This window comes from Marmota marmota, unplaced genomic scaffold (assembly GCF_001458135.2).
Source record: "Marmota marmota marmota unplaced genomic scaffold, marMar, whole genome shotgun sequence".
NCBI lineage: Eukaryota > Metazoa > Chordata > Mammalia > Rodentia > Sciuridae > Marmota > Marmota marmota.
In genome coordinates, this window is record NW_026000229.1 from 39,776,860 (window position 1) to 39,796,340 (window position 19,481).

At 33.1% G+C, this 19,481-nt stretch overlaps 1 protein-coding gene across 2 annotated transcripts in view; it reads right to left on the reverse strand.

Moving 5' to 3' along the window:
• Spred1 (sprouty related EVH1 domain containing 1) overlaps positions 1–19,481 on the reverse strand; it is an 86,285-nt gene that overhangs the window by 16,046 nt on the left and 50,758 nt on the right. For both annotated transcript variants that reach the window (XM_048793115.1, XM_048793116.1), the window contains exons 3-5: positions 14,341–14,509; positions 13,046–13,092; positions 1,475–1,633 (exon numbers count right to left, since the gene is read on the reverse strand). In XM_048793115.1, coding sequence (XP_048649072.1) covers positions 1,475–1,633; positions 13,046–13,092; positions 14,341–14,509 — 375 coding nt within the window. The remainder of the gene's footprint in view (positions 1–1,474; positions 1,634–13,045; positions 13,093–14,340; positions 14,510–19,481) is intronic.

The following is a 19,481-nucleotide window of genomic DNA, read 5'->3' on the forward strand; positions in this document are numbered from 1 at the left end:
ATTCCAGAAAATGGAAGAACAAAAACCCTGAAGTTCAAGACCTTAAGCACTTCATTTTTGCCAACCAACCATATAACTAGAACTATCTGCATTTACTAAAGATCTCTCTTTTTGGTAATGGAAAACATGTTTCAAAAAGCCCAGAGAGGTGTATTGAGCTGAGACAGTAGGATCACTGGAGCCCAGAAGTTCAAGACTGGCCTAGGCAACATGACAAGAACTTGTCTCAAAACAAAAAAAAAGGTATACATGGAGTTCTTTGTGTTTGTTTTTATTTTTTGGCACCAGGGATTGAACCAGGGGCACTTGAACACTGAGCCACATCCCTGACCCAACCCTTTTTGTGTTTTATTTTGAGACAGGGTTTCGCTAAGTTGCTGAGGCTAGCTTTGAACTCGCAATCCTTCTACCTTAGGTTCCCGAACAGCTGGGATTATAGGCATGTGACACTGTGCCAAAATATGGAGTTTTGAATGTATAGGGGCCACTGCCTCACCCTTTGTTATTCACAGGGTCGATTGTACATCTTTTCAATATCATCTATCAAGAAGAACAGATATTTTAAAATATTTTTAAAAGCACATGTAGGGGCTGGGGCTGTAGCTCAGTGGCAGAGCTTGCCTTGGATATGGGAGGCACTGGGTTCGATCCTCAGCACCATATGAAAAAAATACAAAAATAAAATAAAGGCATGCTGTTCATCTACAACTACAAAAAAATTAAAACAACAACAACAACAAAAAACCACACATATGAACTTTGATTTTGTACACAGATATCAGGTATAACTTAAAACCCATGAGTTCACGTAAGGTAACAATTTCAAATGCTTATTTAACAATAACAAAAATATTTGTTTATCTCACTAAGAGAATTGAAGATATTCTGATAGATTTGATATCATCTGTGAATAGCAAAAAAATAGGATTATGTTCCATAACTGAGGCTTCACTTTTAGATCTAATGGTTGTCTAAAATCGGATTGTATATGTAATGCCCAGTGGAAATGCTTTCATTGAACTGATTTAGAAATACATTAGCAGTTTTTGAGGTAAGCTATAAGAAGCAACCTTATGAAATGTGTCAGTGTATTTGCCACATGTATGTTTACCAATGATATTTTTTTTCAAAATAGTATGTCTGATAAGTTTCTTATAGAGAAACTTGCTTCTCAAAAGACTAGGATGCTTTTTCCTTCTGGATAATGAAAATTTCTCTGAACACTTTTCCCATTTTTACCTTTGCCACCAAAACATTTAAAATTTATGGCTTCATTTACTACATACTGACATAGGATTATATGATCTACGTTTGCTGTCACACTCTGGATTTGATTCACTGTAAATCATATTCCTGGTTTTTTTGCCTTTTTGTTTATTTTAACTGGTAAAGGAAGATGGTCTTAAGATCCTTCTCTAAAACATACCATTTCTACACATATGTTATACATGCTGAAAAATATTTATTTTCTCACCTGATTGGCTTGGCTTTGCAGGTAGACTCTTCTGGCATTCAGATCTTCAAAGGGAGATGGTCTTATATTTGAGCCCCTGTAAGGGTCACTGGTAACAACTGTCTCTTGCTGGGAAAGGTGATCTTTCACTAGAGAAGTGGAAGTATCCTCTTCAGTTGCCTAATGGGAACAACCCTCAACTCATTAGTTGTCAGGGGAAAAAAGATCTAACAAAAGAAGATCCTTTAAAAGATACTTTAATTACAAGTATTTTGCAAATTATTAAGTATATACTACCCTCACTGCTATGAATGGCAATTCCAAAAGTCCAAGGTACATGATTAGGGAGCCATGTTAAAATAAATAAGAAATAGAAAAAAAAAAACACAATAAATCAACTTTCTGAGCAAAATAAGCTTTCTTATTGAAAACAACTTAGGAAGAATTGAAGGTAACCATGTAGAAGAGCCATCTAATTAGAAGAAAGCCTTTAATTATAGTAACAATGATCTGAATCTAAAAAAACCAAAGAAATTATTAGAAAATACTATTCAATTGAGTCTTATTTTGCAAGTTAAAAATAAAAAGTATGCAGTTAGGTAGCAAGAACTGGAGAAAAAGAAGGAAGATGGTAGTAGTCCATATCTTTTTGAATCAATCAATTAGTCTGAATTTGCTGCTTACTTAGAAGAGTTGAAATCAGCACAAGAGATTTAGGTAGAGGAATATGGTTAGACAAGACAAGCACTAAAAACATGCTTTCAAATGGTCATGAACAATACGGTCTATGAAATAAATACATGTTAAATGGGAAATTTAATACACTACAAACCAGAAAGTCCTAGAAGGGTTAATTCATTTAGTTTTTTAAAGAAAGCGGGGTAAAGGGGGTGGGTGGGTAACTGCTATAATTTTCTCCACTGTTGTATAATTATTTAAGAGAAAACAGCAATAGACAAGTAAAAAGGCTGAAATATATTTACAGACTCATTCTAAAATAATTCAGAATATATGGCTAACAAATTTAAAGGTTCATACCTTTATAAACTTTTCTTTTTATAATTAAGAAAGGGCTTAAAAATTTTTTGTTGGTGTTACTTCTAAAATTAACCAATAAAATTCATAAAATGACTGTGATATTTTATTTTTTTATTTAATTACCACCTTTTGCAGTGTGAGATTCGAATTCAGAGCCTCAAAATGCTAGGCAAGTGCTCTACCACTGAGCTATGCTCCAAGCCCCCAGGAGATTTTAAACTTATAAATACAAGTTCTTGCTCTAGAACAAAACAGCTTTGTGCCATTTAATTTCTTTGGCACACAATTTTCTCAATTACAAAATATTTATAATTCCTACACTAATTCATGGCATTGTGCTGTCATAAGATCTAGTGAGATAATAAAAGTGAAAATGCTCTTAAAAGCTGTTACTGTATCAGGAAATAAGCAACTAAATTTCAAACAATATATTAAAGAATTTACTCTCACTTAAAACTAAATATGTTAAAACCAGTTAAACACTATTTTTACCTTATTTTCATATCAGATGCCCCAATATGTTGAGACAGTTAATGCTAAATTATTGAAAAGGAATTGGCTAAACACTTGTATCCGTTCTTTCAAAATGTACAATCAATTTGGGGAAAAGAAAATAAATTCAAGAAATATACTTTCTATTCTAGAGATTTCTGAAAATACATGAGTCAATTGTCAGAAATCATGAACAAAATGAATAGAAGAAAACACTGAAAAAACACAAAGTCTAAGAGAAAGGGTCTCAAAATTCTGCCTCATCCAATTAAGATACAGAACTTAAACAGCTAACTTCTCTGAATCACAATTTCTTTTCATTATAAGTTTGGTATCTATATCAGCGTAACAGGAACACTTGAGATTAGGGAACCAAAAACAAGTATGAATTGTGACAGTAGCATCAATGATAATCATGAAGTAAGCCTGCCTAAAAGGGTGACAGTTTTCATTAGGGTGTCTTTTATTGAATTATAGCCTAAGAAGTCATTTAAGAATTGTAAATTAAAATAAACAGAACAAACATAAAAAGGTCAAATAACCATCCTATTTTACTGTGATAACTCAGGCTATTCTAGTTATATATACACAGATTTTATTTAAATATATTTATTTTAAAAGGGAACTATTCAAAGTTTTCATTGAATTGAGAGAACCAAATTAACATTTTAGAGAATTCTAAATTAGCAAAATGGATTTTCTTGTTATTAATTATATCTTTTTTTCACCAAACTAAAAATTTAGATTAAATTGACAATGCTAAAAATAGTGATAAGGAAAATGGGCATGAGAATTGTTAATTCTATACACACAGAAGTCAAATCTGTAACAACTATTTCTAAAAAGCAATTTTAAATAAATGTATCAGCTTTTAAAACATTTATATCATTTTAGCCATTTAAGAAATTAAAAAGCATAGACATTTCAGAACTCATTTTATATTTTATAGTATTTTTTAAGGTATTTTTATTTGGATTTTCTCAATATACTACAAATACATTCCAAAACAAAATTCCTGTGCTCAAATATTAGACTATGCCTTAAGAACAAAATATTTATGAACAGAGTTTCAAACAATCAAAATCACAAATGTTTACTATTTCTTAAAACTAAAAAAGAAAAATATCTTGTATTAAAAATGAAAAGCTTTTAGGTATAAAGCATTTTCTCTAAGGATTATTTAAATCAATCTACATGAAAAAAACAAGCTACATGTGCTATAATTAGGGAATGGTTAAGAAAATTATGGTATACCCACTATAATGATATAATGAAATGAATGTGTATATTTGTGACTCAACTTTAAAAAGTAAATATAATCAACACAACTAAATAACACTCTTGGGTTTCTCCATGTAAACCTTCTTCCTTTCTATCACTTAGAGCTTCAGTAGTTAAAACTACCTTGAAGTCATTATTTTCATTTTCTTAGTCTTCTTTACAGTTTTACTACCTAAGTATTATCTAAACAACAGATTGCTCCAGATGCTTTTGAGTTTTATTTGGCTAATACACCAACATGGGACATTCTGAGACTTAACTTTTGCCTCAATTTTTTGGGGGTAAAATTTATATTGATGTGTACGAACTGTGTAGCAATGACAAATAACACATACTGAATATTTTCTATGTATCAGACATTGTCCCAAGTACTTTATGTTAACTGATTAAATCCCCACAGCAGTACTCTAAAATAGATATCCTTCCTACTTCAAAAAAACTAAAATTCAAGGGAATTAAGGAATTTGCCTAAAATAAAAGTTAATATGTAGCAGAGTCTCAATAAGAACTCTATAATGCACCTACTCAATCTCTGTCTCTGGATATTTGGGTTGTTTTAATTTTTTGCTATTTCAAAAATGTTGCTACGAACAATCTTGTATAGGCCTCACAGTACACATGCACAACAGTTTCTCTGGTACATATCTAGGGATAGAAATGCTAGGTTACAGGATATATACATGTTCCAGTTTTCATGATAAAAATTATTTTCGAGATGGTTTTTAAATTCACATACCCCCAGAGCAGCGGTCCCTATCCTTACCAAGACTAGGCATTATCACATTGTTCACTCATATAATGTAATATGCTATTTAATTTCTACAATGGATCAGTCTTACTCAAAATTACAATGTCTTCCCTTAGATGAAAAAGTAACTTAGAAAATGTGGGACTGGGGTTGTGGCTCAGTGGTAGAGTGCTTGCCTAAGGCACTGGGTTCAATTCTCAGCACATATATAAATAAATGAATAAAAAATAAAGGTCCATCAACACTAAAAAATATTAAAAGAAAAAAAAAAAGAAAGAAAGAAAATGAACACAAGAATGCACAGGTTTCTTTCTTTAAAAAAAAAAAGTCAAGATACTTCCTTACCAGGGCTCATTGTGTTTTTACTCTCATCTATTTCTGTTTAAGAACACTTACATAGTTTTTCACTCAATTACAACCTGACATTTCATACTTCTAAGTTTTTTGTACATCTCTTTCTTTTCCCACAATGGCTACCTTCAAATTTTTCACTAGAAAACCCTCTTTATACGTAACTTTAACCATAGACTCTTCAGTGGAGATCTACTTGAGTTAATCATGCCCTTCTTTGACTTTCCATAAAAATACATATATCAACAACCTGATACTCTTAAATGTTCTCGTATATACGTTTTTCTTATGATCCAGTGCTATGTGGTCTGCATGACTGTCCCCCTAAAGTCTACATGTGGAATATTAGTCATCAAAATAGTGATATCTGAATGTAGGGCCATTCAGAGGCGATTAGATGTGATTAGACCTAGAAAGCCGTCTAGTATTTTCCACCATGTAAGGACACAGCAAAAGGTGCCATGTAGGAACCTGGAAAGTGGGCCCTCATCAACCATTTAATCTGCCCATGCTTTTGATATTCCCAGCTTCAAAAATTGTGAGAAATAAATTTCTGTAATTCATAAGCTATCAGTCTATGGTACTATGTTAAAAGAGCTAGGAAAACACACACACACACACACACACACACACACACGGATAGCCTAAACAAGAAGAAATTCTGATCATATTTTATCCCTTTAGCTTAGAAATAATTAAGCCTGGCACACAGTAAAAACACTATAAATAACCTGTGCCATGCAAATATATCTACAAATCAGATCACATTATATTACAGACCTCAGGAGTAAATGTTGTGACTTAAAAAAAATGCAGAAAGAGAACTCCTAAACAACAATAAATTTTCACACAAAACACCTCTTAGTAATTGCTACATATCCAAATTATGCAAAAATAAAAAATCCTTCCCATAATCCAAATCCCATGGAATAATCTGTATAACTATGGGCATATAGATTGCTATATAAATTTTTATAAATCTATTTTTTGGATAATAAGCAACAGCTACTTAGTTCTTGCTAACTATATAAATCTTTACACTACAAATTTTTGACATATACACTCCAATGAAACTCCTTATAGACACATCTTAGCACATCTGTAATAATATTTCCTTGTGATTAATTTCCATAAATGGAATTGTTGAGTAAAGCATGTGCATATATTCAATTATATTACCAAGCTACTTCCAGCAAGCATATGTATCAATTGAAAACCCCTCAATAATATATGAGGGACTATTTCCTTACATCTCTACCTGCATTAGGCCTTATCACTTTACCAATGTTTGTCCATCTACCAAGAAAAATATCTTATTATTTTCCAAAAATATTATCTGTATCATTTCTATAACTAAAATTAATAATAACCAAACATCTTTCTTTTTTGTGGGGGGGTATCGGGGATTGAACTCACCAGCAACTGGCCACTGAACACATCCCCAGCCCCATTCTGTATTTTACTTAAAGACAGGGTCTCACTGAGTTGCGTAGCACCTCACTTTTGCTGAAGCTGGCTTTGAACTTGAAATCCTCCTGCCTCCGCCTCCCAAGCTGCTGGGATTACAGGTGTGCAACACCACACCCAGATCAAACATCTTTCTTAATTTGGGGATATAATTGAGTAAAAAGTGTTCAAGCTTTAAGAAATTTCTGTTTTTGCTCGACTGTAATCCCTGAAAAGTAATAGCTACAAGGGAAACCTGGATATAACAAATGGCTAGGGATGTACCTCCGTAGCCTACAATGCACAAGACCCTGGGTTTAATAACCAGCACTGCAATAAATAAAATAAAATGAACATAAATTAGGTGAGAAATGCCAAAATTCTTCCATAAGAGCAAAAAGTTTAGTATATGATATCACAAAGACTTGATTCACTCAGTCTGAGCTTTTAAAAAAATCATGTATGGCAGTTATATACACCCAAATCCAATGCATTTAATATTGTTTACTGGCATAAGCTCATCTGTATTATACATAAAGTAACCCAGGCCAATGTTTAATGCACAAGGGAAATATGTTTTACTCTTAGCTGGTATAATAATTAGTCTCCTATGCTTGCTAAGAGGTTGTTTCATTTTTTATTTTTCCCAAGACTACTATAGTAATTTTGTGTGTTAAAAAAAAAAAGGGTACAGCAATAAAATAATACCAGATCTCTTAAATCATAATAGAAGACCTGTATAGAAAATAAAGACTCTGCTTCTCTCCTTCTTTTGTCCCTTCTTCCAGTGTTAATTCTGAGACAGAGGAAAGTAATAAATGATTTCCAATAAATAAGTGTTGAAAAATATCATAGTCTACATTTGCTTAGAACTTCATTCTTATAGTTGTATACCACAAGTCACAAGATTAAAAAATGTGTGACTACATCATATCCAACAAGAAGTTTTAATAATTATGCTGTTGGTATTTTAGTAATTATAAAATTGATATTTAAAATTATATGCTGAAATTAAACCAGTTATATGTATATGCTTAAAGGCACAGAGCAGAAGAAACTCCTCATAATTCTACAAGCCCAACTAAATCATTATTAACATTTTGGTGTAGTATTTCCAGTATCAATTCATTTTCATTTTGGCCACAACCAACACCTATTCTGTTCACTAGATTTCTTTAGTAACTTTTAAGGATAATAAACAAATCCTTTAGTTTTTAGTTTTTATTTGTCTATGAGCTTTGTCTAGAAACATTAATAGTATATGGTATTTTCTTTAAACACCCTGAACACAACAGTAATCTGTGATGAATTAAATGGAAAGAACATTAAAAAATGTGTTAAGACACAATGTCTGGCAATAATAGTGAAGAAAAAAAAGTCCGCTGTCCTGGCTTATATAAGAACTAAACCTTTCTATTGAAATGTTAGTTTACTCTAAACATGATAATAAGTTTGTAGAAATTGTTTACCATCTGAATCTATTTTTTGGATAATAAGCAACAGCTACTCAGTTCTTGCTAACTATATAAATCTTTATACTACCCTTTCTTTAGCTGGTAAATACATTTCTAGGATTGTACCCCAAGGTCACACTTGAATATGTAAACAAAAATTTACATAAATTTGGGGTAATAAAATTTAATCTAAAAATATCAGGCTTTTAGAAATTAACTGTATGATAGTAAGACTAAAGAATGGTGATAGGTTTTGACTACGGTATCAAACCTATGTAACTAAATTGCTAAGAATGCTTCTGAACTTGGGATCCTCCTGCTTCAGCCTCTGGAGCCACTGGGATTATAGGCATGCACCACCGTGCCCAGAAAAACAATCCTAATTTTTAAGACTTTTCTTCAAAAAGACTTTCTTGAGTACCAGCTATGTACTGGATCAGTCCTGTCCTAGACACAAGGAATAAAACATGAGCAAGATAGGATTTTAATTCCAAACACTGACCCAGTGATGGTGGCGCAAACCTGTAATCCCAGCAACTCAGGAACCTGAGGATGACCACCAAGTTTGAGGCCAGCCTTAGCAATTTAATGAGACCCTCAGCAACTTAGTGAGATCCTATCTCAAAATAAAAATAAAAGGGCCTGGGGATGCAGCTTAGTGGTAGAGCATGCCTGGATTCAATCCCCAATATCTATCCCCACACCCCCCCACAAAAAAATCCAAGCTTCTTTCTATTGACTTCATGTTTACAATCTGAATAAACACAATTATTACTCTAGGTTAAAAAAAATTAAATAATGTGTCATTCTTTTAAACCATTTTAGTTGTCTTTACAAGTCAATCTGATATAAACACTAAACACTACCTTAAATCAGTCAACTCATATTCGAAATAACTGTTTACCTATTTAAGATAAATTATGAAACTTAAGATGATATATTCTATTCCTAGTAAAGTGGTTAAATAAATTAGAATACACCATATTCTCCAATATATTTCAAAAGTTAAATTGTGGAACCAAGCCAGGTGCCCTTCAGTAGATGAATGGATAGGGAAACTTTGGTATATAAATACAATGGAACATTACTCAGCATTAAGAGAATAAAATCATGGCAAAAAAAATTTGCAGGTAAATGGATGGAGTTGGAGAATATAACGCTAAGTGAAGCAAGCCAATTCCAAAAACCCAAAGTCCCAATGTTTTCTTTGATATAAGGATGCTGACTCATAATGGCGGTGGGGGGGGGGGGCATGGGGGGAATGGAGGAACTTTAGATAGGGCAAAGGGGAGGGAGGTGAGGGGAGGGAAGAGGGCAAGGGGATGATGGTGGAATAAGTTAGATATCATTACCCTAAGTACATGTATGAAGACACGAATGGTGTGAAAATACTTTGTGTACAATCAGTACTTGAAAAACTGTGCCCTATATGTGTAATATGAAATGAATTGCATTCTGCCATCGTGTATAACAAATTAGAATAAATAAATAATTTAATTAAAAACATATCTTAACTAGATGATTCTAGCTCAGGATTCCTTGAATTCCAAAAGAAAACTCTGTGGGTCTTGTAAATCTTATTTTGACTCACTCCATTAGATTAAAAAGCACGATCATAAATTATTCTGAGCTGGGTGTGGTGGCAATGTCTATAATCCCAGCAACTCAGGAGGCTGAGGCAGGAGGATCTCAAGTTCAGGGCCTGCTCAGCAACTTAGTGAGGTCCTGAGCAACTCAGAGAGACCCCATCTCAAAATAAAAAATAAAAAGGGCCGAGGATGTGGCTTAGTGGTAAAGTACCCCTGGGTTCAAAAAATAAATTATTCTGACACCTATGTTAAACTTCTGCTAAGGGACACATTCTTATACTTTTTCTAAACCCTATTATCCTAACTGAAAGGTTCTCTGAGGCAGCACCTTAGAATTTTCTAAGGTCTTAACAAAGGAACTTTGGATATTTTTGTTATTCAAGAAACACCTTGCCCCTGTAATCCCAGAGGCTTGGGAGGCTGAGGCAGGAGCATCTAGAGTTCAAAGCCAGCCTCAGCAATGGCGAGGTACTAACCAACTCAGTGAGACCCTGTCTCTAAATAATATACAAAATAGGGCTGGGGATATGGCTCAGAGGTTAAGTGCCCCTGAGTTCAATCCCTGCCCCCGACAAAAAAATTCTTAACTAGATGGTTCTGGCTTAGGATTCCTCACCAGGTTTGAGTCAGGACACCAGGCAAGTTATTGTCATTGAAGATTTTGTCTGGAGATGAACAACCGGCTCCCAAGATGACTGACAAATGTAAATGTGGCCACCGTCCCAAGGCTTCAGTTCCTCACCCCATGGACATCTACATAGAGTAGCTTGAATGTCCCCATAACATAGCAAGTGGGCATTCCCAGAAATAGTGGTGTATGAGAAAGACAGAAGCAGCAATAACCTACCCCTGGAGTCATACGCTGTCATTTCTACAATTATCTTTGTTAACAACACAACTCGCTAATAGTACACACTCAAGGGGTGGGAGGATTACATTCCACTAAAAAGAAGAATATTAAAAATCTGTGATTCTCCTTTAACACCACCACAGTATTTTTAAAAAACAAATTAAAACTTGATACAAAAATGGTTCTTACTGAAATGACATTTAAATGAAAGGCTAGTATCTCTAGGGATAATGCCTATCTTCTATTTTATTATGAAAAAGAAAACTAAGCAAGTACTTTAGTGTCTAAGATATAGAGACTCCTTTAGTGGTCTGTGTGTAAATTACTGGACTGAGGGCACTAGAGATACTAGCGTACTATGAAGCAGGGATCTTATGGAGATAAACAGAATAATTATTCTTACTGCTTTTGCTACACCATAACCCTCTTTACCAGCTTCCCTTTTCTGATTCTAATTTTTTATTACTTTGCATGTCTCTATAATAACCTTCTCCTGGTTCATATCTTTTGCTTTTCTTACTCTGTGGCAAAACCTTGACACACATAATACTATCAGGGAACATGATTTTGAAAATAAATATTTTTTACAAAATTAATTGCTACTTGCATAAAGTCTGACAAACAATTATCTCACAGCATTTATTTCCCCACACAATGTTAATTAAATATAGAAATTATGTGAGACCAAATCAGAAGGATATTAAAATAAAAAAAAACAGGTGCGATGGCACACACTTATAATCCCAGTGACTTAGGAAGTTGAGGCAGGAAGATCACACTCTCAAGGTCAACCAGGGCCACTTAAGGATGGTAGCACATTTATAACTTTCTTTTTTTCTTGACAGGTTCTTGCTACATTGCCCAGGCTGGCCTTAAACTCATGATTATCCTGCTTTAGCCTCCCAAATAGCTGGGACATACCACCATGTCTGGCTTCTTTTTTTTTTTTCCTTTCTCTTTAAGTGGTGCTATATGTCTCAAATTTTCTAAAACAAACATTCATATTTCAGATTTTACAAGTATTAAAATGAGCAACTGTGTACATAAAACATTTTGCCATGTCTTTATGTCAAAACTATTTTATAAAAATAACGAGTAGTAATATATCAATATGACATATATGTATGAATTTGGGTATTTTAACTTATAAAAATTTAATACTTTTAGCAGCAAATACGAAAAACACAGAAGAGCATTAAAAAGAAAGCTAAATTGCTTGGAATTCCACCTTAAAGGTAAACAACAAAAGCATTTTAACATTTTGGCTAAGTAATGAGGAAAACTGATAACAAAATTTTAATAGTTGCATGACAAATGTACCTTATTCAACCATTCCCACCATCCTATTATTTAGATAGTGCCTTAACTTTTTTAATCATCAAATATTTAAATACATATACACACAATATTAAATCCATGTATAAAAATTTTTGTGTATGTTTTCTTCATATACATTGCTACAAACTGATTCCCTAGATAAAGAGACACAAATGTTTCTTTTTTTAAGTTACTCTTCAATTGACACCAGTAACTTATGAGATTTCAAAAGAAATAGATTCTGTAGGTTTAAAAAATTAGAAATGTCAACATGTGAACAAGTAGAGGTTTTTAAACACATACTGACAAACTGCTTTCTAGAAAAAAATTTACCAATCTGCATTCTCTTCAGTGGGGCATCATGGGGCAGTATCATTTTTTAAAAAACTTCAGTCATTTGACAACTAAAACTGTTAATTTGCTTTAATTTATATTATCTTTTAATTATAAGTTAGTCCAAACACAATGGTATCCATATGCTCATGAGTAATCTGCAATTCCTCTTCTGTGCATTTTTGTATGTAAGAACCTTGCCCATTTTTTTCTGGGGATGGGGTGTCTATAATATGTGTTAGTTTGGCCAGGCTATGCTCAGTGCCCATATTTTAGTCTAGATGTTGCTATGAAGGTGTTTTTTAGATGCGACTAACATTTAAATCAGTAGACATGAAGTCAAGGAGATTTCCCTTAGCGCTGGTAGCCTCATTAAACAGCTGAAAAGGACTGAGATCTGCCTGGAAATCCAAATGAAGACACACCATGTCAATTTCCAGTATGCATGCTCGCCTGCCTGCCCTGTGGATTTCAAACTTTTGAACCACCACACTCCTGTGTACCAACTCCTTAAAGAAATAAAAATAAAAAAACTCTCCCTCTACACATACTGGTTCTATTTCTCTGAAAAAAACAGACAAATATAGCATCTTTGAATATTTTTAAATAATTTATAGGTTAGTTAGTACTACATCTAGTGATTTCCTCTACATCTTTTATGTTTAGAAATTCTTTTCAAGCCAAAGTACTTACTTGTAAGTCATCAGCTCCTTCAGCTTCATTTTTCAATGCTGGGCATCCTAAGAACACAGGTAAAAGTTAATTAAGCATAGCATTTCTGTCTTAGATTTTAGTATTCATTTTTAACTGGTGTCATTAAATCCCTTCAGAAGACTGATCAGAAATTATTCTGGGCTGCCTGGCAACCCAGTTAGATATTGGTCACTGGTTCTTATCCTGTTGTTAAAAGGTGTTCCTTCATCTACAGATAAATTTCCAGTTACTTACTAAAGAGATGTTTCCTCTTCAGAATTTATAATGTCTTGTAATAGAGAGAAAATGACTAATGTTTCACAGTAATTTTCCTGAAGTAGAAATTACATTGTTTTTCAAATTCTAATCTTTTTAAAGTAGCATTTTGAAAACAATATCTATACTAAGCATTTACATGTTCCTGTCTGTTATTTTTCTCATAAATTAGTTCATTTCTTCAAATTTCCCTGTAACATGCCCTTTTAAAAATATATAAATCATAATGTGGTCTTACATGTTTTGATTCAGTTATTTTATATAGAAAGTTATCTCTATTAATAAATATATTTTCCTTCCTAATTAGAAAAAATGTATATCTCAGTTATTTCTCCCTTTATGTAAAAGTTTTAATGTGATTTCTTTTTGTTTAAATAAGCATTAAGCCAGTTTTACATGAAAATAAATACTTCCTTAAAAATCCACATTTTAGGAGCTGGGACTGTAGCTCAGTGGTAGCACCACTTGCCTAGCACACGTGAGGCACTGGGTTTGATCCTCAGCACCACATAAAAATAAATAAATAAAAAATAAAGGGCTGGGGCTATGGCACTTGCCCTTGAGGTAGTGCACTTGCCTGGCCTGGGTTTGATTTTCAGCACAGCATATAAATAAATAAAATAAAGGTCTATCAACAATTTAAAAATATATTTAAAAAAATCCACATGCTTTAGAAATTAATCACCTTGACAGACCACAAATACAGCAGAATATCTCCCTAGGATTTTGATAGATCTTACTGGTTCCCTCTTCTTCAAACTCTTTATTTTAAAACATTAGTCTTAGCTGAAGGCTACTGATATGTGCCAAATAACAAATGCAATTGGTAGAGACTATAATTTGACAAATATAAAATTGGCTAAGGAGTCCATTATTTCATCTTTACCTATTGTGAGATTTCCAGGCCTGATCACACAATGTAAAAGCTGGTAAGAACTACTGTGGGTTAACTTTTAAGAAAGATGACCCCTACTCTGTATATTTAACACATAAACTGATAAATAATCAAGGAAACCTACCTTGAGAAATATCCTCGATGGCTCTTCTAATGCCTCTATCAAAAGCCCTAGCATCAGCAGGACTTTGAAAGGTAAGGCCAAATTTCTTGTCATCAATCTTCCAGTGGTGAAATGTTGGAGTGACCTTATTATAAATAAGGTCTTTTTTAAGCATACATTCCAAAACCACCTGTCAAAAGTCATATACCAACATTAACATATGTATTTCAAATGTATCTAAGGTAGCTCTTAGTTACAAAATAAGGTGAGAAAAATTATCTTTTTAAATAAATAATAGATAATAAATATTCTATTTTTAATTTCAATTTAGGATTTTATTTTTTATTGATTTTTTAAAAAATAAATGACAGCAGAATGCATTACAATTCTTGTTACACATATACAGCACAATTTTTCATATCTCTGGTTGTATATGAAGTATTTTTGCACCAATTCATGTCTTCATACATGTACTTTGGATAATAATGTCTATCACATTCCACCATCCTTGCTGACCCCCTGCTCACTCCTTTTCCCTCCCACCCCTATGCCCTATCTAGAGTTCATCTTTTCCTTCCATGCTCCCTCCCTACCCTACTATAAATCAGCCTCCTTATATCAGAGAAAACATTCGGCATTTGTTTTTTGGGGATTGGCTAACTTCACTTAGCATTATCTTCTCCAGTTACATACATTTTCCTGCAAATGCCATGATTTTATTCTCTTTTATTGCTAAGTAAAATTCCATTCTGTATATATTACATTTTTTTATCCATTCATCTACTGAAGGGTATCTAGGTTGGCTCCATAGTTTAGCTATTGTGAATTGTGCTGCTATAAACATTGATGTGGCTGTGTCCCTGTAGTATACTGATTTTAAGTCCTTTGGGTATAGACAGAGGAGAGGGACAGCTGGGTCAAATGGTGATTCCATTCCCAGATTTCCAAGGAATCTCCATAAAAGTAATAAGCTCTTGATCTCAATTTATATCACAAAATCATTCAATAAAAAGCTCAAGATGGTGGGGCTGGGGATATAGCTCAGTTGGTAGAGTGCTTGCCTTGCATGCACAAGGCCTTGGGTTCAATCTCCAGAACCAAAAAAAAAAAAAAAAAAAGCTCAAGATGGGAATCAAAAAGACCATGCAATTTGTAAACAGGATGTTTATTATACTCTCATTTTAAAGAATATACATACTCCCATATTTAAAAAAAAAAACAGGAATTATTTTTGGGAAAGAGGCAGGGGTGGTGATGGTAGTGGTGATAACAGAAACTTTAAAAGCACCTCCCTAAATTCTTTAAAAATCCATTAATATTTTGTTTGAGAATTTAATGGACATAGCAGCAGATCAAATTCCTGCTTTGCCACTTTCTCAGAATACATATTAAGTAGGTTACTTAATCTTTTAAAGCCATAATTTCTTCATCTTGAAAATAAGAATTGCAATATTAAATACCTCATATTATGGAATTACTTAATAAGCATTCACATAAAAAGCTCCAGGAACTGTGTGGAACAATATGACTTTGTTTGATTTCCCCCCACCCCAACACTTTTATTTTGAAATGATATAAATTTTACAGAAAAGTAACAAGAATAACATAGAAATTCATGTCTGCCCTTTACCCAAATTTATCACATTTACTTTTAGCATTCCATCTCTCTTTCTCTCTGAATATCTCTATATAAACATGCATTTATTTTATTCTGAACTATTTCAAAAAGTTTACATATATAATGTCCATTCTCTTTAATACTTGAGTGTATTTCCTAAAAGCAATGCTGTTCTTTTATGTAATCATTGTACACTGATCATATTCAGAAAATTTAAAACTGAGACAACACTTTTATCTAATTTATAGTCTATACTCTAATTCTGTCCAGTGTGCTAATAATAACTTTTATAGCATTTTTAAAAACTTCTAGTGTAGGATCCATTGTAGGATGACAGATTACATTTACTTGTAATGTGTCTTCAATCTTTCTCAGTCTGGAACACTTTTCTTAGCCTTTTATATCCATGACATTCATAGTATAATAAACATTAGATATCATAATTACTATACAAAATTAAATTTGTAGTAATCCTTGCAATTAGCCTAGTTAGTCAAAAACGAAAACTACACATCTTAAATATTTTAGGGAACATCCTATAAAAAAGCAGGAGGAATTAAAAACAATCCAAATAAATCCTAGATCCCATATCCTATTTTATTTTTTATAGTACTCATAATGATCAGATAGTTTTATTAATATGCAGGCAGAATACTTTTAGAACAAGTATAAACCTTATCAGACAATTCTCCTTTGCTTCAATGTCTTCAGTCTTCTCAATGCTTTCAAGATTGAAGCCAAAATTCTTATCATGAACTACTAGGGCCTGCGTGAGTAAAGCTCCATTCTCATTCCCACACTCTTCCTAAATCTATGTTCACTCATCACTTACATCCACCATTCACACCCTTTAGTGCCCACTCAGTACTAGTCCCTCTCTGGAACTCTTCCTTCAACTTAACCTTATAAAAACATTCTACTCAAGATACTAACTCTTGAGTTTGAATACAGTGGTGCACATCTGTATCCCCAGGGACTCAAGAGGCTGAGGCAGGAGGATCTCAAGTTTGGGGCCACAGCAACTTATAGAGATGCTGTCTCAAAATAAAATAAAATAAAATGGGCTGGAGATGTAGCTTAGTAGAAGAGTGCCCCGGGTTCAATCTCCAGTATCAAAAACAGAAATTAAAACTCAAATAAACAACTTACATTTAACCTCCCAGGTAATGTCTTTTTTGATCCCTAGATTGGATATGGTCTGATAAGGTCTCTGGTGTACTTTCCTATATGTATTTATAATTTTGTTTTGTGTGTGTGGTGCTGGGGATTGAACCCAGGGCAAGCACTTTACCAACTAAGCTATGTCCCCATCCCGTATTTATAATTTTTTAAATGGAGTGACTAATCAATGCCATTAATCTAAAAGCTGAGTAAGGGCAGAGACTGCCACATTTGATCATCACTATATTCTGTTTTTATAATACAGTAGCAACCATACATTAAGTACTCAACAAATATTCCTCCTCAGAAAAATGCACACTGTTTTTCTAGAAATTGGTCAGGTTTTATGTACTCCCCTTGAAACTCACCTATGGATCATATTAATTAAGAACCTCTGATACTTTAGGAATGATTTAGGTTCAACACAACCACTGGTATGCTAGAGCCTACTAATACTGGCTTCTGAGAGCCAAATGTTAATTTTTTAGGAACTTTGCTGGTCATTATTAAAAACTAAATTATATATCCTTACAATTAAATAAGTTACACCAAAACCAGAGTAATAAATACTTAAAATTCATATTTTCCTAATTATTTACTGCATTTTACAATTACATATGTTCTTGAAACAGTAGTTTATCTCTCTCCTATCTACATGGTGAAAAAATTACATAAGCTGTACTACTGCTAATTTCTTTCCAATGCTGAATTCAATGATGTATTTAGTGAGGTTATACTGACAGAAATCAACCAATGTGCAATTATGCAAATGCTAGAAATCACTGCTTTTGTTCCATCTTCAAAGCTGTTAAAATTTTTTTCTTTTGTAGTTGTAAATGAACAGAATGCCTTTGTTTGTTTATTTTTATGTGGTGCTGAGGATTGAATCCAGTGCCTCATATATGCTAGGCAAGCACTTTGTCACTGAGGTACAGCTCCAACCATAACTGTTAAATCTTTATCAGCATGTCACTAACTATAATGATTCTTGATAGTAAGTTTTATTAATTCCAGAATAAATAACCAAGAAAGTGACTGTTTATAAGCAATGTAATGAAACTTCCTCAACAGTTCTGCTAACTATACTTTGATGACTCTACATGTATTAGAAAAGAATAGACATATATCCATGACTTTTATGAATTAGTTTTTTGTTAAGGCATTTTAACACAGATTTATTACACAAACATTTTGCTGGGCATGGTGGTGGTACATGCCTGTAATTCCAATGACTTGGGAGGCCAAGCAGAAGGATGATGAGTTCAAAGCCAGCCTTAGCAACTTAGCAAGACCCTGTCTCAAAATAAAAAGGGATAGGGATGTTGCTCAGTGGTAAAGCACTTTGGGGTTAAATCCCCAGTACCAAAACAAACAAACATTTTGAAACAATAATAATGATACAATTGATAATTAAATCAGTTCTGGAATCCAAGAAATATACTATTACATCAGGGAATGCTGCAATGTTTTTACTATATTCATTTATAAATAGTAGGAGTAGTAGTATTTCAGAAATTATGTTAAATTGAAATTGTGGCATATGTTGTAATCCTAGCTAAAGGTTAAATATATGCTAACTATGAAAAATATAGATAAATAAGTAAACTCTGGAATTCAAGACAAAATGAAAACTACTCAGCAAAAATCTATTAAAATCTAATTTGTTAAAGGGACAGAAAAAAAAGGCTTCCTCCTATACTACCAGGTTAAGATAGAGGGAGAAAAAAGATGGTTAATGAGAATGGATCTATGAGTAAAAAGTGTCAAAATAAAATGATTCAGCTATGAAAAATAGAAGGGACAGGATTCCAAGGATGGAGAATTGGTATAGTTGAGAGGAGTTTGCTATAGTTGTTAGTTAAGTTTGTGGGCTCAATAGCTAAAACCAATTGGGTCCCAGCTAGTCTTCACCAATTATTAATCAGCTCACTTCTGAGAATTAATTAATGTAATATGCGAATTATTCAAAATAATGCCTTTCATAGTCAACTATCAATAAATACTAGTAGTGATGATGATGTTGGTCACTAGGTAATACCACTTGTCAATGATAAGTTAGTAGATATGAGAGGCTGGGAGTCGTGATTTGTAGGGGAAATATTTTTTGAGTACAGTACAGGAAAGTTTCTGAATGGTAAGTATAGATACTCCATACTTCAAAGAGCTTATGTGAATAGATTCTGAAGAGCTTAAGTTAATCAATTCTAAAAGCAATGAAAATATTTTAATGTGCAAAGTTTTCCCTTCATTTGAAAGAAATTCCAGGGTAAGAATTTATAAAAGGAAAAAAGGGGGATAAGGGGGGTGGGGGACTGTGGTCATTAAACTAAATCTTCTAAAGATGTGTTCTATTTTGGGAAATATAGAGCAAAGCTCCCATCAT